Source organism: Lagenorhynchus albirostris, chromosome 7, assembly GCF_949774975.1.
Source record: "Lagenorhynchus albirostris chromosome 7, mLagAlb1.1, whole genome shotgun sequence".
Taxonomy (NCBI): domain Eukaryota; kingdom Metazoa; phylum Chordata; class Mammalia; order Artiodactyla; family Delphinidae; genus Lagenorhynchus; species Lagenorhynchus albirostris.
Genome location: NC_083101.1, coordinates 50,120,173 through 50,136,106, shown reverse-complemented (window position 1 = coordinate 50,136,106; position 15,934 = coordinate 50,120,173). Strand labels below are relative to the sequence as shown.

Genomic DNA, 15,934 nt, shown 5'->3' with positions numbered 1-15,934 from the left:
CTAAAGGAAACAATCACCACCATTGTTGACAATGCGTCTCATTAGGAGGACCATTTAATTTATTTTTTAAATAAACCATTGTCCAGAACAGAATCGGTTAGAGGACACATGGGCGTATGTCGTACGATGGTTTACCCCTCTCTGAATCAAAGCTATGACTCTAGGCTTTTCCTTATAACCCAATAAAATTTCTCTCTCTAACTCAATACTTTAGATAAGAAGAAAGTAATAATTGATTGGGCTTTCAGAAGTAATTGGTGACCTCCTAAAATAGAACAGTGAAAATTGACAAGCAGGCCTAGGATGGAAGTATGAAGAAAAAGTGGCCATCAGCGTGATATGCTCCCTCTCTACTCCCCACCCCAGTCTCCTGCACCTCTGGCTGGACCTCCGGGCCGGGCACGCACCCTCTGCGTGGTGTGAACTCGGGAGCCACTATTCCATCCTGAAGCCTCTTCTGATCTCCTCTAGTACAAAGTGAGGTCTGATCCACCTCTAGCACTTGCGGGCCTCCTAGCACGTCCCCAGCACCCTCTTGCTTTCCTGAGCACTTAATTCTCTTCTGTAGGGAGTGAGGTAGGGCTCCGGATGCCAGATCAGTGGCCGTGTGCCTTGCCGTATTTGATTCCTTGTCGGAATGGAATTTGTTGACCACCTTTGGAAACTGATCAGGAAATGGAGTGTATTAAATCACTAATAGAGATTTGAAAATAAACCGAAAGCTCACGGTTAAAACTATGTCATTGCTCTCTGCAGGCCAAAACCCAAAACAAAGAAGAATCCTTTGACTTCTCTAGATCCTATGAATACAAGTCAAACCCCTCAGCTGTTGCCGGTAATGAAATTCCCGGGACATCTACCAAAGGATGTCCACCTCCTATTGCAGCAAAACCTGCCTTTGGACGGCCTATACTGAAGCCGTCCACTCCCGTCCCTCCCCCAGAGAGTGAGGAGGTGGGAGAAAGCAGTGAGGAGCAGGACAGCGCCCCCAAGTCTGTCCTGGGCAAAGTAAAAATATTTGAGAAGATGGATCACAAGGCGAGATTACAGAGAATGCAAGAGCTCCAAGAAGCGCAGAATGCAAGGGTAATTCTTTTTCAACCACTAGGTCATCTTAGCGTGTCATCAGTAAGAATTTTAAAGAAGTTTCATTGCAGTATAATGATTTGCAGTCCTTTTGCCCCTGCGACAAACATGAAAGGATGTTCACACGCGTGATACAAAGGCACATTCTGTATGTGTGTCATTTCCAGGTGGCCAGCTATCAGCGCATCCCTTTTTCTTCCAGTCAAGAAAACCTATCATTGTAGGTGAATAGGATTCTGCCCTTCATACTTCAGAACTTTTTATCAGGTTCTAGAATGGGGAAGTGTGACAAGAGAGAATTAATGGCCTCTTTGAAATTGTTTTTTGTTAAAACAGTTGATAACTGAGTTTTAATTTGCTCCCAGATTTGCCATAGAAACTCTGCACACCTTGGTTGCTAAAATTGAAAGGCCCGTAGATTGTCCTTTTTGATACTGTTTGAATTTTTGTGCCGTGTGCACAAAAGCCTTTCAGAAGCCAGAGAAGAATTTAAGCATATTCTGCCCAGTGGTTATGGGAGTTTTTTTCATTTAAGTTTGTCACAACAATGGCAGTGCTTCTGAGCCTTTTTCTGATTTTCTTTTTTGTTTTTTTGGTGGCGGGGGCAGGAGAAGGAAGGATTTATTACTCACCGTAAGTGAGGAGAACACTGGGGATCTTTTCCCAAAGTAGCGTCTCCCGAACTGCAAAACTGGGGAGGTTTTAAACTAAGGGTACGTGCATATTCATCAGGGGGCTTGAGTAGAGAATTCAGCATAGAATTGGGGCAGAGCTTGACAGAGTCCAAGCTTTAGCTGATTGAAGTCAGGAGGGTCAACGTCATTGTTCCATCCTCCACCTGGCTGGGGACCTTAGTTCCTGGTGTCAAGACTTACTGAAGCTCATTTTTTTTTTTAACATCTTTATTGGAGTATAATTGCTTTACAATGGTGTGTTAGTTTCTGCTGTATGACAAAGTGAATCAGCTATACATATACATATATCCCCATATCTCCTCCCTCTTGCATCTCCCTCCCACGCTCCCTGTCCCACCCCTCGAGGTGGTCACAAAGCACCGAGCGAAGCTCAGGTTCTTTGTGTCTCATCTCAGAAAGAATTCAGTGAGAGATAAAGTGATAGATAAGAAGTGGATTTATTTAGAGGTACACATTCCATAGACAGGACACTGTTCGTCTCAACAGGCAAGAGTGGCCCTGGGAGAAACACACTCCACAGAGTGTGGGCCATCTCAGAAGGCAAGAGACCTCTTTTTTCTTTTCTTTCTTTTTTTTTTTGGTGGTAAAGTATACATAAAACTTACCATTTTATCCATTTGCAAGTGTTCAGGGGCATTCAGTGTATTCACATTGCTGTGAACTACCTCCACCATTCGTCTCCAGAATTTTGTCATCCTCCTCAGCTGAAGCTCTGTATATGTCAATATTAATGACCCCCACCACCTCCTTCCCCAGTCCCTTAACCAGCATTCTACTGTCTGTCTCCATGAATTTCACAGCTTAGGAGCCTCATATAAGTGGAATCATACAGTATTTGTCTTTTTGTGACTGGCCTATTTCCCGTAGCATAGTGTCCTGAAGGTTCAACCATATTGTAGCATGCGGCAGAATTTCATTAGTTTTAAACATTTTTCCTATTTGACGTATACCACTAGGCATCACGTACAACCCTAGAAGCTAGAGATTTGCTTCTCTTTTTCCTCTTCTCCTTGAAATGGGATTGGAAAAAGGAACCAGCAGGGAATGAGCAAGCTGACTGTCTAGTCATTCACCCCTTCCCTCTTTTTTTCTTAATCACCACAGATTGAAATTGCTCAGAAGCATCCTGATATCTATGCAGTTCCAATCAAAACACCCAAGCCGGAGCCCGGCCCACCCCAGTACACAAGGTAAGAGCTGCTCGGAAGGTATAGGTCTAAAAAAGGGGCTTGTCTAGGACTTGGATGCCTAAGAAAGAATTTTTTTCACCTACATTTCAAAGTAACAGGAAGGTTTGTTTTTTTTCCTGGTCAACTATTTGCTTACTCAGTCAAATTAATTGTAAAGATCATAGAGTCAAAATTTTATGGTAGTGTTGATCGTGTGCTAAAACTGACACAGTGTAATCATTGACATTCCAAGTCAGTGCCATTAGACCCATTGGGGCACAGATGTGTTAAATTATATTCAGATAGCACATGAGCAAAATTCCTGGGGCTTAGATGCCAGTTGTTTCATTGCTAATATTTTCGAGCTCTTAGCCAAGCTCCTTAATTCCTTTGCGTCACCTAGCAAAGTCAGGCCACTTGTTCTGAGCTGTGGTCTGAAGGGAAGGTGACATCAATCGACCGGTGTTGGTAAGATGCTTTATGTTGAAAGTGCTACATAAGCACTAGTAATTATCACAGTGTCTTCCTGTTGAGGTTTTACGCTGGATCATTTCCTGCTTCTGAGAATAGGAAACAAAAGAAAACAATCACATTTTCTTGCAGCCATTCTGACTGGAAACTGGAGTCTAGTTTTAACGCGCGACAGAAAACTAGAGGCAGATTTCTTCTTTGCCAGTTGAACTGTGGCACAGCCTACCAAGTGGCCCCTGGAAACAGAGGGGATTTGGTATAATTGACTGAAACTGGCAAAGAACTTGCTCTGCTTGTGAGCTTTTAGCCAGTGAGCTTAAGAAGGCACCCACATCCGGCTGGAGAGTTCTTAGGTCAGGGAGCACGTGACCAGCTTCCCCGCTCGCTGCTCAACGGGGCATTGGCCTTGTTATTCCCGTCCTCACTCCTACCACTCTGGGAACCTGGAGCCGGGCCAGGAGTGCCCTGGCTTGTCAGCAGAGTGTGACTCAGGTGAGCCAGCCGTCCTGGGCAGTTGACCACTGCATGCATCACGGGCGGGGAGGCCCGAGATTTCGGCTTCATGTAACCCTCTCACTTTGTTAGTTCCAGGCCCCCCGAGCCGCAGAAAGGCCCTGCCAGACTTTATCAGGATCCCAGAGGAGGTTATGGCAGTGACGCCGAGGAGGAAGAATACCGACAACAGCTGTCGGAACACTCCAAACGCAATTATTACGGCCAGCCTTCCCGATACCGGGACACGGAATTATAGATGCCCGAGGATTGACTCTTGGGTGCCCCGCTGCCGCCCACTCAGAGCAGCATTCCCACCAGCCGTGGGAGGATGGTTCTTTGCAGTTTTGATGCACTGTGGAGATGTAGGGGCACTTCCTGGGGAGCCCAGGGGACTGAGTCTGGGGAGCTTATGGCTTTGGGCTCAGAATTAAGAGAAACACTACCGTCTGATACTGTTACCTGCTTCAGTGGACCAAAATCTGTATTAATTCTGTTTGCGTATTTTTAACATATATATTAAGAAATGATAACTATTTTTCCTCATTAATAGCTGCTTTCCAGGACCGTTTCAATGAGAGACAGAATGTGAAAAAAATAAATAAAAATACTATGTGACTCAAATTGAATTCAAAGAGGTAGTTTATTACAACTATGTAAGTGCCTTTGATGAGAAGTGTCTTAAATTTTCTTCTTTTGAAGCTTTATGCAAAGCCAGAATGGACTAAAACATTTTGATTAAATTTTTATACCAGTTTAAGAGCTATGGTTTTCTCTGTACCGTGTCATCTTTTCAAGACATTTGTCTTTGTAATATTTTCCATAAATTCTGACTGTATATATAATAGCTATACTTGGTAGTGCTAAATCGCTTGAAGTCCAAGAAGTTGGTATAGAAATATTTTTGTCTGTCTGTTTAAAACCATGTGTTCCACGAAAGCAGATACTTGAGAAAAACACATTCCCAAAATTGTGTGTATTGACTGCAGTCAGTTTTATAATTTAATAAAAAGGAGGACATTGTAATCAAGGTGCTTTGTGGTGGATTTCTACACTACTTCCTACTTTTTAGGGCAGCTTTTATTTCAATTACTGATCATATAAGTGAGGACATGCTCATCGCTGAACATCGGAAAATAAAGACATATGAAAAAGAAAATAAAAATTACTTATAGCCCCATCCCTCAGATAATTTTGGTGCATTTCCTCCAATTATATATTTGTGGATGTCCATGTGTGTAATAGCTGGGTGTACACTGTGCAGTTCTCTTTCCTGCTTTTTCTGTTTGAATGTTTCAGGTAGGTAAAACTTGCGCAACATCATTGTTAATAACTGCAGAATAATAATACATGCCGTGACCACTGCTGCATAAGTAGATAGTTCTACTAGTGTTGGCCGTTTCGATTATTTCCTATTTTTTGCTTCTTTTTACAGGAGATGCACCTTTTTATATATAATCCATTTTTGTATATCAGTGATCAGCATTCCAGTCCTCTTCTTTAGGTGGGTACTCAGAAATGGAATTACTGAGTAAAAGCAGAGAACATTTTTAAGAGTCTTGATGTTTACTGCCAAATTGCTTCCTAGAAAAGTTGCATCCGTTTATACTCCCGCATTCACTCCTAAAGGCTAAAATATGTTTAGAATTTTTAAAAAACAGACAAGGAATTTAGGTTTGTGTGAATCAAAAGTACCCTGAATTTAGGAAAGGAGAAGAGTCTTGGTTCCATTAAGGGCTTTTTGTAATAAGAATTCACACAAAGATGATAAGCGTGTGTTTAGCAGAGTTGGTAATTCAGCTTATTCATAACTGAGTTACATTACAAATTTATCCTTGGTTGTATTGTCAGTTTGGTGCTGTAATTTATATACCATTCAGTGCAGTACCTTGAATCGAGCAGACTTCAAGGCACTGACTCAGATCTGCATATTTCATAAATAAAAGCCACCTTTTGTGGGTGGGGAAAAAAAACAGGTTAAATATATGATGGTTTAGTTTGCTTGTGTTCTTCAAATACAGGAATGAGCCCTTTTGCAAACTCAAGGAAGGGAGGAGAGGAGGCTTTTGATCAGGAGCTGGGCTGTCATCTGGCTCCAGCACTTTTTTGTGATGCATTAGGTGGTGCAGGCAGGAAGGAAGGACCTCTGTTCCCTAGAATGTCCCAGTGGTGCCCAGAGGACCACCAGTGTCTGCCCCATACCTTTTTAGTTCATTTTCAGCATTGTCCTAGGGAGGATTTAAGGCTGCCTACAATATATGTGGAGTATAAGGAAGAAAAACTGGTGCTAGGCAAATGAGGAAAGGGAAGAATGTCAGAATAGGAAGGACAAGCATGAGGAGGGAGCATAGTGTTCACTCTACATGCAGGAAGGGCGGGAGTTGTCCCAGAATTCTCTCGCCTCCCCCATTCTTTTTATTCTGTGGGGGTCTCATTTTGCCTCATGCAATCATGACCACTTACTTGCGAGGAGGACTTTGGAGGTCCATTTCTTCCTGTGTTTTTCTTTGTAGGGCAGTAGCGTGATTCTGAGGGCCATTCAGTAAATGTTCTGGAGAAAGCACCTAAAACTGCGGTGTAGAAGCATCGCTCTGACTTCTGATCTAATCCAGAGAGCAATTCTAGAGCATTCAGGGCCATTCCCTCTCAGATAGCAGCATGACATGCATGAAACCCCAAGGAAAATGCGTTATCCATCTTTCTGCAAAATCCATTGTACTCAGAGTGGGTGGTGGGTGTTTAAAACACAGGGTAGATCGTGCAGCAGAGTGCAAACCTCACACGAATTTGTAGGATAAAACGGGGGACTTATGTAAAGTTTTGTACCCTCAGCAGGTCTCTTTGGGGCACCTTCTACCCTCCAACCTGAGACTTCCCGAGTCTGCATGGTAGTCCTGCTTCATGAGCAGCGTGTTCAGCCTCTGCTGGTTAGAGAAGTGCAGCATAATCTTCTATCCATCCCTGAGTTTACTGCTTCTGTCAGCCGTGCTTTTGTCTGGTGTAGGAAACAGCAGTAGTTGCGGGGTGGAGGCTGGGGGAGATGGTAATTTGGGAAGCAGACCCCAAGATCAGGTTTTGAGTTCAAGTAGTTGGTTTGGGAAATACAAGGAAACTCTACAATAGGAGACCAGAACTCAATCCCCCCAAGAAGTGCTAGTCAATGGTATGAAACACGTGCCTCAGAGTTTTCCCACCCAAGTTGGGGGCAGGGGCTGTGCTGTTTGTTCACCAGCTGGCTTCAGACTTTGACTGAGGGCTGCTTAGTGCAAGTATGCTTGCTTTTTTTTTTTTTTTTAACATCTTTACTGGAGTATAATTGCTTTACAATGGTGTGTTTCTGCTTTATAACAAAGTGAATCAGTTATACATACACATATATCCCCATATCTCTTCCCTGTTGCATCTCCCTCCCTCCCACCCTCCCTATCCCACCCCTCTAGGTGGTCACAAAGCACCGAGCTGATCTCCCTGTGCTATGAGGCTGCTTCCCACTAGCTATTGGTTTTACATTTGGTAGTGTATATATGTCCGTGCCACTCTCTCACTTCGTCCCAGCTTACCCTTCCCCCTCCCCATGTCCTCAAGTCCATTCTCTAGTAGGTCTGCGTCTTTATTCCCATCTTGCCTCTAGGTTCTTCATAACCTTTTTTTTTTAACATCTTTATTAGAGTATAATTGCTCTACAATGGTGTGTGAGTTTCTGCTTTATAACAAAGTGAATCAGTTATACATACACATATATCCCCGTATCTCTTCCCTGTTGCATCTCCCTCCCTCCCACCCCTCCAGGCGGTCACAAAGCACCAAGCTGATCTCCCTGTGCTATGCGGCTGCTTCCCACTAGCTATCTATTTTACGTTTGGTAGTGTATATATGTCCATGCCACTCTCTCGCTTTGTCACAGCTTACCCTTCCCCGTCCTCACATCCTCAAGTCCATTCTCTAGTAGGTCTGTGTCTTTATTCCTGTCTTGCCTCTAGGTTCTTCGTAACCTTTTTTTTTTTTTTTTTAGATTCCATATATATGTGTTAGCACACGGTATTTGTTTTTCTCTTTCTGCCTTAGTTCACTCTGTATGACAGACTCTAGGTCCATCCACCTTGCTACAAATAACTCTATTTCGTTTCTTTTTATGGCTGAGTAATATTCCATTGTATATATGTGCCACATCTTCTTTATCCATTCATCTGTCGATGGACACTTAGGTTGCTGGCTACTGTAAATATTGATGAGGGAGACGGTGTCCTGACCCTGCTCCCTCTCCTTACCCCTCCCCCCACCTTCAGGCAAAGAAATGCAGAGAAATGCAGAGGCAGGCGGTTGACAGGCTAGAGCATGCAGCGGTACAAATCCTGAGGAGCCCTGACTGCTTGTAAGGTGATGATGATTGGGCTGTGAATCTACTGAGCCCTCCAAGGTGAGGGATTTTTTCTGTCTAGTGTCTTAGAATGGGCTTGGAGAACATGAGTAGAACAAGGGAACTATCTGCTAGGGAGAGTGGAGCAGGAAAGCCTGCGTACCTGTATTAGGGTTCTCCAGAGAAACACAACCAGCAGGATGTGTGTGTTCAAATAGAGATTTATTTTAAGGAATTGGCTTTTACCGCTAGGGAGGCTTGGTAAATCCTAGATCGGCAGACTAGAGGCCCAGGGAATCTTGTAGTCTGAGTGCAAAGGCGATGGCCTACTGGCAGAATTCCTTCTTGCTCGGGGAAGATCAGTTGTCCTATATTCAGGCCTTTAACTGACTGGATGAGGCCTGCCCACATTAAGAAGGACACTCTGCTTTACTCAAAATCCACTGATTTGAATATTAATCTCATCCCCCAAGCACACTCACAGAAACATCAGGAATAACCTTTGACCAAATAATCTGGCCACCATAGCTCAGCCAAGTAGACACAAAATTAATCATCTCGGTATCCTTACAGGCTACCCCTGCAGCTGTGCTTCTTGTCCAGTGTTAAAGCATGAGTGAATGAATGAACAAATGAACGAATGACTGAATGGACCAAAAGAAGGAAAAGTACATATATTTACACATCTTTATAGATTTTATATGATATTTATATAATCACATATGCATATATTATATGTGTACTTGTATTTTGTTTTAAATAAAGAAGAGTTAATTTAATTTTAATGAGTAGAAAAGCCCTAAAAATTAAGAGAAAATGGAATTCCCTGGCGGTCCAGTAGTTAGGACTGAGCACTTTCACTGCCATGGCCTGGGTGCAATCCCTGGCTGGGGAACTAAGATCCTGCAAGTTGTGTGGCACAGCCAAAAAAAAAAAAAAAAAAAAAATTATGAGAAACAAAACGAATAAAAAGGATTCAAATAATAGAGTCTGCTTGCCAATGCAGGGGACAGAGGTTCTAGCCCTGGTCTGGGAAGATCCCACATGCCACAGAGCAAGTAAGCCCATGCGCCACAGCTACTGAGCCTGCACTCCAGAGCCCACGAGCCACAACTACTGAGCCCACGAGCCACAACTAATGAGCCCACATGCCACAACTACTGAGACCGCACACCTAGAGCCCGTGCTCAACAAGAGAAGCCACTGCAATGAGAAGCCCGCGCACCACAACAAAGAGTAGCCCCCGCTCACCGCAACTAGAGAAAGCCCGTGTGCAGCAACGAAGACCCAACTCAGCCAAAAATAAGTAAATAAATAAATTTATTTTTTAAATTAAATAAATAATAAGTAGTGAAATGAGATTTAAAATAAAAGGCTCAATGGCAATTAAAATATATGTGAGTAAATAGGGAGATAAATACAACCCATTGCCATCCTACCTTGTATTTTACTTTTTTACTTTTTAAATTTTTTAATTTTTTGGCCATGTCACATGGCATGTGGGATCTTAGCTCCCCAACCAGAGGTGGAACCTGCGCCCCCTGCGGTGGAAGTGCGGAGTCTTAACCACTGGACCGCCAGGGAAGGCCCCCTGCCTTTTATTTAAATCATGCCTATATGTACATAGGTATAAAATTGGCACAGTCTACATTCCCCAAACTATTGGTTGCAATGGCAATATAGTATTTTGGTATTTATTTTGTGCAGTAAAAAGTGAGATGTGGTTTCATTGCTTCTACATTGTCCTCAGATGCTATTCCACCTCAGAGAGGGCCAGAGTCCAGGTTCCTCTGTCCTTCTGAGCTTAAGTCTCTCCAGGAAGGATGATTGGGGAAAAGATATTGACTGATATAAATCATCCTGGGAGAGATGCGTTGAGTTAATGAGAGTAGATCTGTCTCTGAGGACGAGAGAAGAGAGGAGTAGAAAAAATGAGGGGGGGCTGGAGCTGGACTAGAAACTTCCCAAACCCCCTTTCTCCTCCTTCCCAAATCCCCCACTGAATGCTCTCTTTGCTTTCCACAACCCTCTCCTCCCCCCCCTCCGCCCCCGCCATTCTAAAATAACTCCATTACAGACTGCTGTAAGTATAGATGGAGCAAAGGATCTGTGAGAAACAAATGGTGAATACACATAAACCTCATTAGAAGCCCAGGAAGAGGGAATTATAGCAAGATACCTTGGAAGGGTTTGAAAGAGCGGAGGGATGGATTCTGAATCTTTCCAAATGAATGCACCTTTGAGCCAAAATGTAAATGACTCAAACTTCAGGCATTTTAAAATATCAAAATGATGTTTTATACCAATAAATAAACTGGCATTTTATTACTCAAAAATACTATGATGGCCAGGATATAAAGTCAGTAATCTAGTCCCTTCCCCAAATCAAATGTTAGTTCCCCCCAGAGCTGGTTCCCTCATTATCCCTATCCTGCTGAGGCAGCCCATATAGGTTATGAACTCAGATTCTGGAATCAAAATGGTTTTATGTTTAAACCCCAGTTTTGTCAGGTATTAGCTTAGAACCTTGGGCAAGTTACTCAACTATCTTAAGGCTCAGTTTTTGCATTTATAGAATAGGGATAGAAAATTATAACTCTGTATTGTGGGTTTTATGTGGCACTTTAATCAAATGATCTGCATAAAATGTTTGCAATAGTAGCTGGCACAAAATAAATGCTCAATAAAAGTAGCTAGTGGTCTAATTCCCAGTGGTTTTCCCATATCAATTTAGAAATCTGAGTGGTGTCTGATTTTCTCACTCTTCATCCAAATGATGACCTACTTTATTCTACGTAAGAACTATTTTTAATTTGTCTCTCTGTCCCTTTTCCCACAGCCACTACCCTAGTTCAGCTGGTTGTAAATAATCCTCCACTAGCCAACAGGCATGATCATCTTTCTAACATAGCTCTGAGAATGTCTCCCTGCTACTTAAAAAAACAGTGATGACTTCTCCTTGCCTAGAACGAAGTTTACTTCTTTCATTTTTTTATTGAGATATAGTTGGCATACAACATTGCACGAGTTTATGGTGTATAACTTGTTGATTCGATACACTTACATATTGCAATATAATTACCACCTGAATGTTAGCTAACACCTCTATCATATTATATAATTATCATTTCTTTTTTGAGGTGAGAACAATTAAGATCTAGTCTCTTAGCAACAAAGTTTAATTGTTAATCATGGCATTCAGGTGAGTCTGTTCTTCACCCCTCTGTATATCTATGTTCTTTGCCTTGTGACTTTACAATTCCTTCCTCTAAAGACTCAGAATGTATTTCCCCACTCCTTGGCTTTGGATTGACCATATGACTTGCTGTCCTGCGCCTCTGCCATCCTCCAGGGAACTCCTCAGACTACCTGCTGTGGCCCAGGCAGGGTGGAGGGATATGGAATAGAAACATGCTAACTGACCCCAGCTTAGATCAGCAGATATATGAGAAATATTACACAAGCTTTGTGTTTAGCCACTGAGTTTGGGGTAGTTTGCTTTGTAACAATAGACCCCCAAATCCTTTTTCAGGTAACTTTCTCCTGCAAAGTAATGTATGTTCCAACTTCATAGGAGGACTTGTCCTCACTGCATTTCTTGAATTCTCTGCTGTTTCTTCCGCTGGGAATACCTTTCCATTTTCTTCACTGTTTTTCAAAATCCTAGGCATTTTTCCAGGATTTTTCCAATCAGCTAATATATCCCATTCTCTGGCAGGCCTTCTCTGATGCCCCCAATCCAATTCAACACTGACTCCTTCAACAAGTTTCCATAGCCCTTCATCTATATTCTCTGATATTCTAGTTATCAATGTACAGAACTGCTCACCACTCACTTCTAAACTCCCTTAAAAGGAGTGTGTGTGTGTGTGTGTGTGTGTGTGTGTGTGTTTGTGTGTGTGTGTGTGTGTGTGTTATTCATCTATGTATACTCTTCAGTGTCTTGCATATATTCCAGAAATGTTTGTTGGAAAATGGAATGAATGAATGAAGGGAGAAATAAATTAAATGCAGTGTCTGTGTTTTGTCACAAAAGCATGTCATTGACATAAGATTTTCTAACATTGTGCCCAGTTTAAACTTCAACACTGATAGCTCTGATATAAACTGGAGAACTTTAGTAAAACAAGTTGAGGAAAACTATTAAGAACTTAGTTTGGCTAGCAAAAGACAGGCTAATAACGATGTATAGTTTTCAAAAGGATAAAATTATGATTCTCATGCAAATATAAAATGAATCCTTGTCAAAGATTTTTTTCAGCCCATTACTTTATGAGGGAACCAATAAGATATTAAGACTGGTTTAAAGAACATCTGAGGAACTAGTTATAGATAAGCAATTAATTAAGTAATATTAGAATAAGAATTCAGAGTTAAATAAAAACTGGTTAATATCCTACAGGATAGGAAATGATAACCTTTGTCTTTGTCTTTTCCACCAGGCAGAAATTATTTGCATCTCTACGAGACAAAAATCTACACATTAGCGTGTAATTTGACCCTGTCTGGGAACTTTGATCAATAGTTTTAGCCATCATCAGTCACTATGTGAATTATTATGCTTCATAGTCACACAAAAATATTTTGTAGATCCTTAGAAAGATTAGTTCTCTAAATTTGGATTATAGCAGGAATTTCGGTAAGCTAAGTCAATGAAAAATATTTATTGAGTGTGTCTGTGTGCAGATAAACACAGGCACTATGTACTGAATATGAACTATTCTCTGCCTTTCAGAGGTTTACATTGCAAATTACTTCATTTGCCTGAGAAATGCCTAAATGGATAATCTGATCTGTTCTTTGCAACAGCCCTGCATAGTAAGAATGGCAGGTGTGGCTATCCCAGTTTTATAAGTAATCTATAACTTAGTTGTGTAACTTGTTCAGAATCCTTCAGCTGATAAAAAACATGTATAGTTTGGGTTCAAAACAAAGTTTTCTGCTTGTGAATCCAGTCTTCCAGTCTTTCTTTCTAGAGTCCGCTTCTATAGGATCTCTCAAAATAGTTTGTTGATCATGTTGTATTGTTTTCTATTTACAGTTAACATTTAAAAAGCACTTTGAAGCCGATTCTGCAAATTGCCAGAAGCTATGGAACTAATCTAGTTCATAAACATGTTTTGTTTGACCTGCACAGGGTGATGAAATTTTTTTTTTTTTAATTTAAAAATCAGCAGATTTTACGTACAAGTCCAGATTGGGGGCTTTCCTTTTAAAAATGGTAGATGTGGCAGTTCTGGGCGCACATCTTTGCATGGCAACCATAGGCTGGGGCTGGGTGTTTGCTGCCCCATATAGAACCCACCCAGGCTCATTTACTAATATGACCTTCATGACAGGTGAGAGGGCGTTGAGTCTGCAACCCTCCCTTACCTCTTCCCTGCATCCCTTCCCCACCATGGCTGCTGAGTGTGCATCATCCACGCAACTGCAAGGGATGCCAGCGTTCTGAACGCGCAGAAGGAACTCTGCTGCTCCCTGGCATGGTTTGTAACTTACTCTACAAGACGGGCCAGAAATTTCACCTGGCTCTGGAAAGAACTCATGAGTAGAGCTCTTCAGGTCCTGTTCTCTGTGTCTACTACAGTTGAAATGTGTTGGAATAAGAAATAGAGATTTGGGAGAAGGTGACAAATATATTTTTGTTGCTTAGAAAATTAGCTCCCAAAGCTCTGCTGAATAAGGACCAAATGGGATTTCAGAGGGATGGCTGTCCACCTTTGTTAGCAGGATGATTGCAGAGGTCACATTTGTGGAGCTGGTCTGGGGAAATGCATTCTGAAAACTTCTCTATAGAAATAGAATGTAGTCCAGGGCATTACAGGAGATTAGATAATGGTTTTAGGCCCAGCTCCTGGACTTGTCCCTGGGCCTGTATTCCTCTTCAGGCCTAGATGAATTAACATTTCCTAACTTAGTCAATACTTACCTATTAATAGATATGGATGTGACAGAGGGGAATGGGAACCAGCTCTCCAGCCTTGTGCATTTGTACTAACTGGACGGAAGGATGGTAACGTTCTTTCTGTGAGATGGGGGGCAGAGGCAGTGCCTTCTCCCTGTTTGTCACTTTCTTATCTGCTGCACAGATGATTGAGCTGACTGAGCTGAAAGAGGAAAAGAGTCCTGTGAGAGAGAACCTCAGAGGCTGGGCTGGAGCTAGTCCCATCCATCCTCAGTTCAGAGCAAGGGCTGGTGTCTCAGCTGATCTGGATGCAGTGCCTCACTGGTCCTGGGACATGGGGTAAGTTGCCTGAGCCTCAGGCTCCTCATGTACAAAATAAGGGTTGAAGTAGTTCCTTCTACAAAGTGTGATGGTGAGAATTAAGTGAGGAGCCTACCTAAGGGACTGGCCCAGGGTAGGCACTACAAGAATATTAGCCCAAACCTACCACCAATGTATGTCAACCTCCTTTCTTTTTTGAGAAAGTCTAGGGAGTAGAATTCCTCTGAAGGCAATGAATTCACAAAGCACAGTGATTGAGGATGTTGGCCCCTGAGCAGACTACCTGTGTTTGAATCCCTCTCTGAAAGCTATTGATTAGTTTTATAACCTCTTTGTTACAGCCTCAGTTTCCTCATCTGTAAACTAAGCTTAAAAATTGCACCTATCTCAAGAGGCTGATTGTGAGGGTTACATGCTATAATACAGCTAATTTCTTAGCACAGGGCCTGGCACATGGTAGGTGCTCAACAGATGTAAGCCTTAAAAAACAAAAACAAAGAAACCTAGATGCAAAAGTTCTTCTTTTTAAACTGAGGTAAAATTCACATAATATGAAATGAACCATTTACTATTTTAAAGTATGCAATTCAGTGGCATTTAGTACATTCACAGTGTTGGGCAAGCATCACTCCTATCTAGTTCCAAGGCATCTTCATCACCCCAGAAGGAAACCCGGTACCATTAAGCAGTTACTTCCCATACATCCTGCCTCCGAGCCCCTGGCAGACATGAGTCTGCTTTCTGTCTCTATAGAGATGGCTATTCTGAATGTTTCATATAAATGGAACCTTTTGTTTCTGGCTTCTTTCACTTAGCGTAGTATTTTGGAGGCTCGTGTGTGAATGGAAATTGACTGAGGGGCCATGCCTCTTCATTGCGATTCATGCAAGTCTCTTCCCAAACCTGAAGTTTTTCAGCTTATACAAATCAAATAAGACTTTTGAAGCCTAGCCATCTACATGACCATGATCAACTAGCCCACGTCAAGATCTCTGCAGATCGGATTGCTGACTACTGATCCACTCTGCTCCCTGTTACCATAGGCATGCCCACCATGTCTTTGAGACTTACCCCGGGATCCCGTCATTTCCCTCCCTGAGAAGCTCACCAACAAGGAAAGGACCAGAAATTGCACTTTCTAACCTCAAAAGAATGTCTGAAGGCTCAGATATAGATGTCTGGATATTGATAGAATATAAATGTGTGGGTTAGTGCTCTCACTCTATTTTATTTATTTATTTGTTTATTTTTGGCTGCATTGGGTCTTTGTTGCTGTGCACGGGCTTTCTCTAGTTGTGGCAAGCTGGGGCTACTCTTCTTTGCGGTGCACGGGCTTCTCATTGTGGTGGCTTCTCTTATTGTGGAGCACGGGCTCTAAGCACACTGGCTTCAGTAGTGGCAGCACACGGGCTCAGTAGTTGCGACACGTGGGCCCTAG

The 15,934-nt window shown here is 42.3% G+C and overlaps 1 protein-coding gene across 4 annotated transcripts in view; it reads left to right on the top strand.

Annotated features, from left to right (window-relative positions):
* Nucleotides 1-4,943, top strand: part of TJP2 (tight junction protein 2) — a 143,777-nt gene extending 138,834 nt beyond the window's left edge. For all 4 annotated transcript variants that reach the window (XM_060155003.1, XM_060155005.1, XM_060155004.1 and 1 more), the window contains 3 exons: nucleotides 757-1,086; nucleotides 2,886-2,971; nucleotides 4,007-4,943. In XM_060155003.1, coding sequence (XP_060010986.1) covers nucleotides 757-1,086; nucleotides 2,886-2,971; nucleotides 4,007-4,172 — 582 coding nt within the window. In that variant the 3' untranslated portion in view covers nucleotides 4,173-4,943. The remainder of the gene's footprint in view (nucleotides 1-756; nucleotides 1,087-2,885; nucleotides 2,972-4,006) is intronic.
* Nucleotides 4,944-15,934: the final 10,991 nt, after the last annotated feature.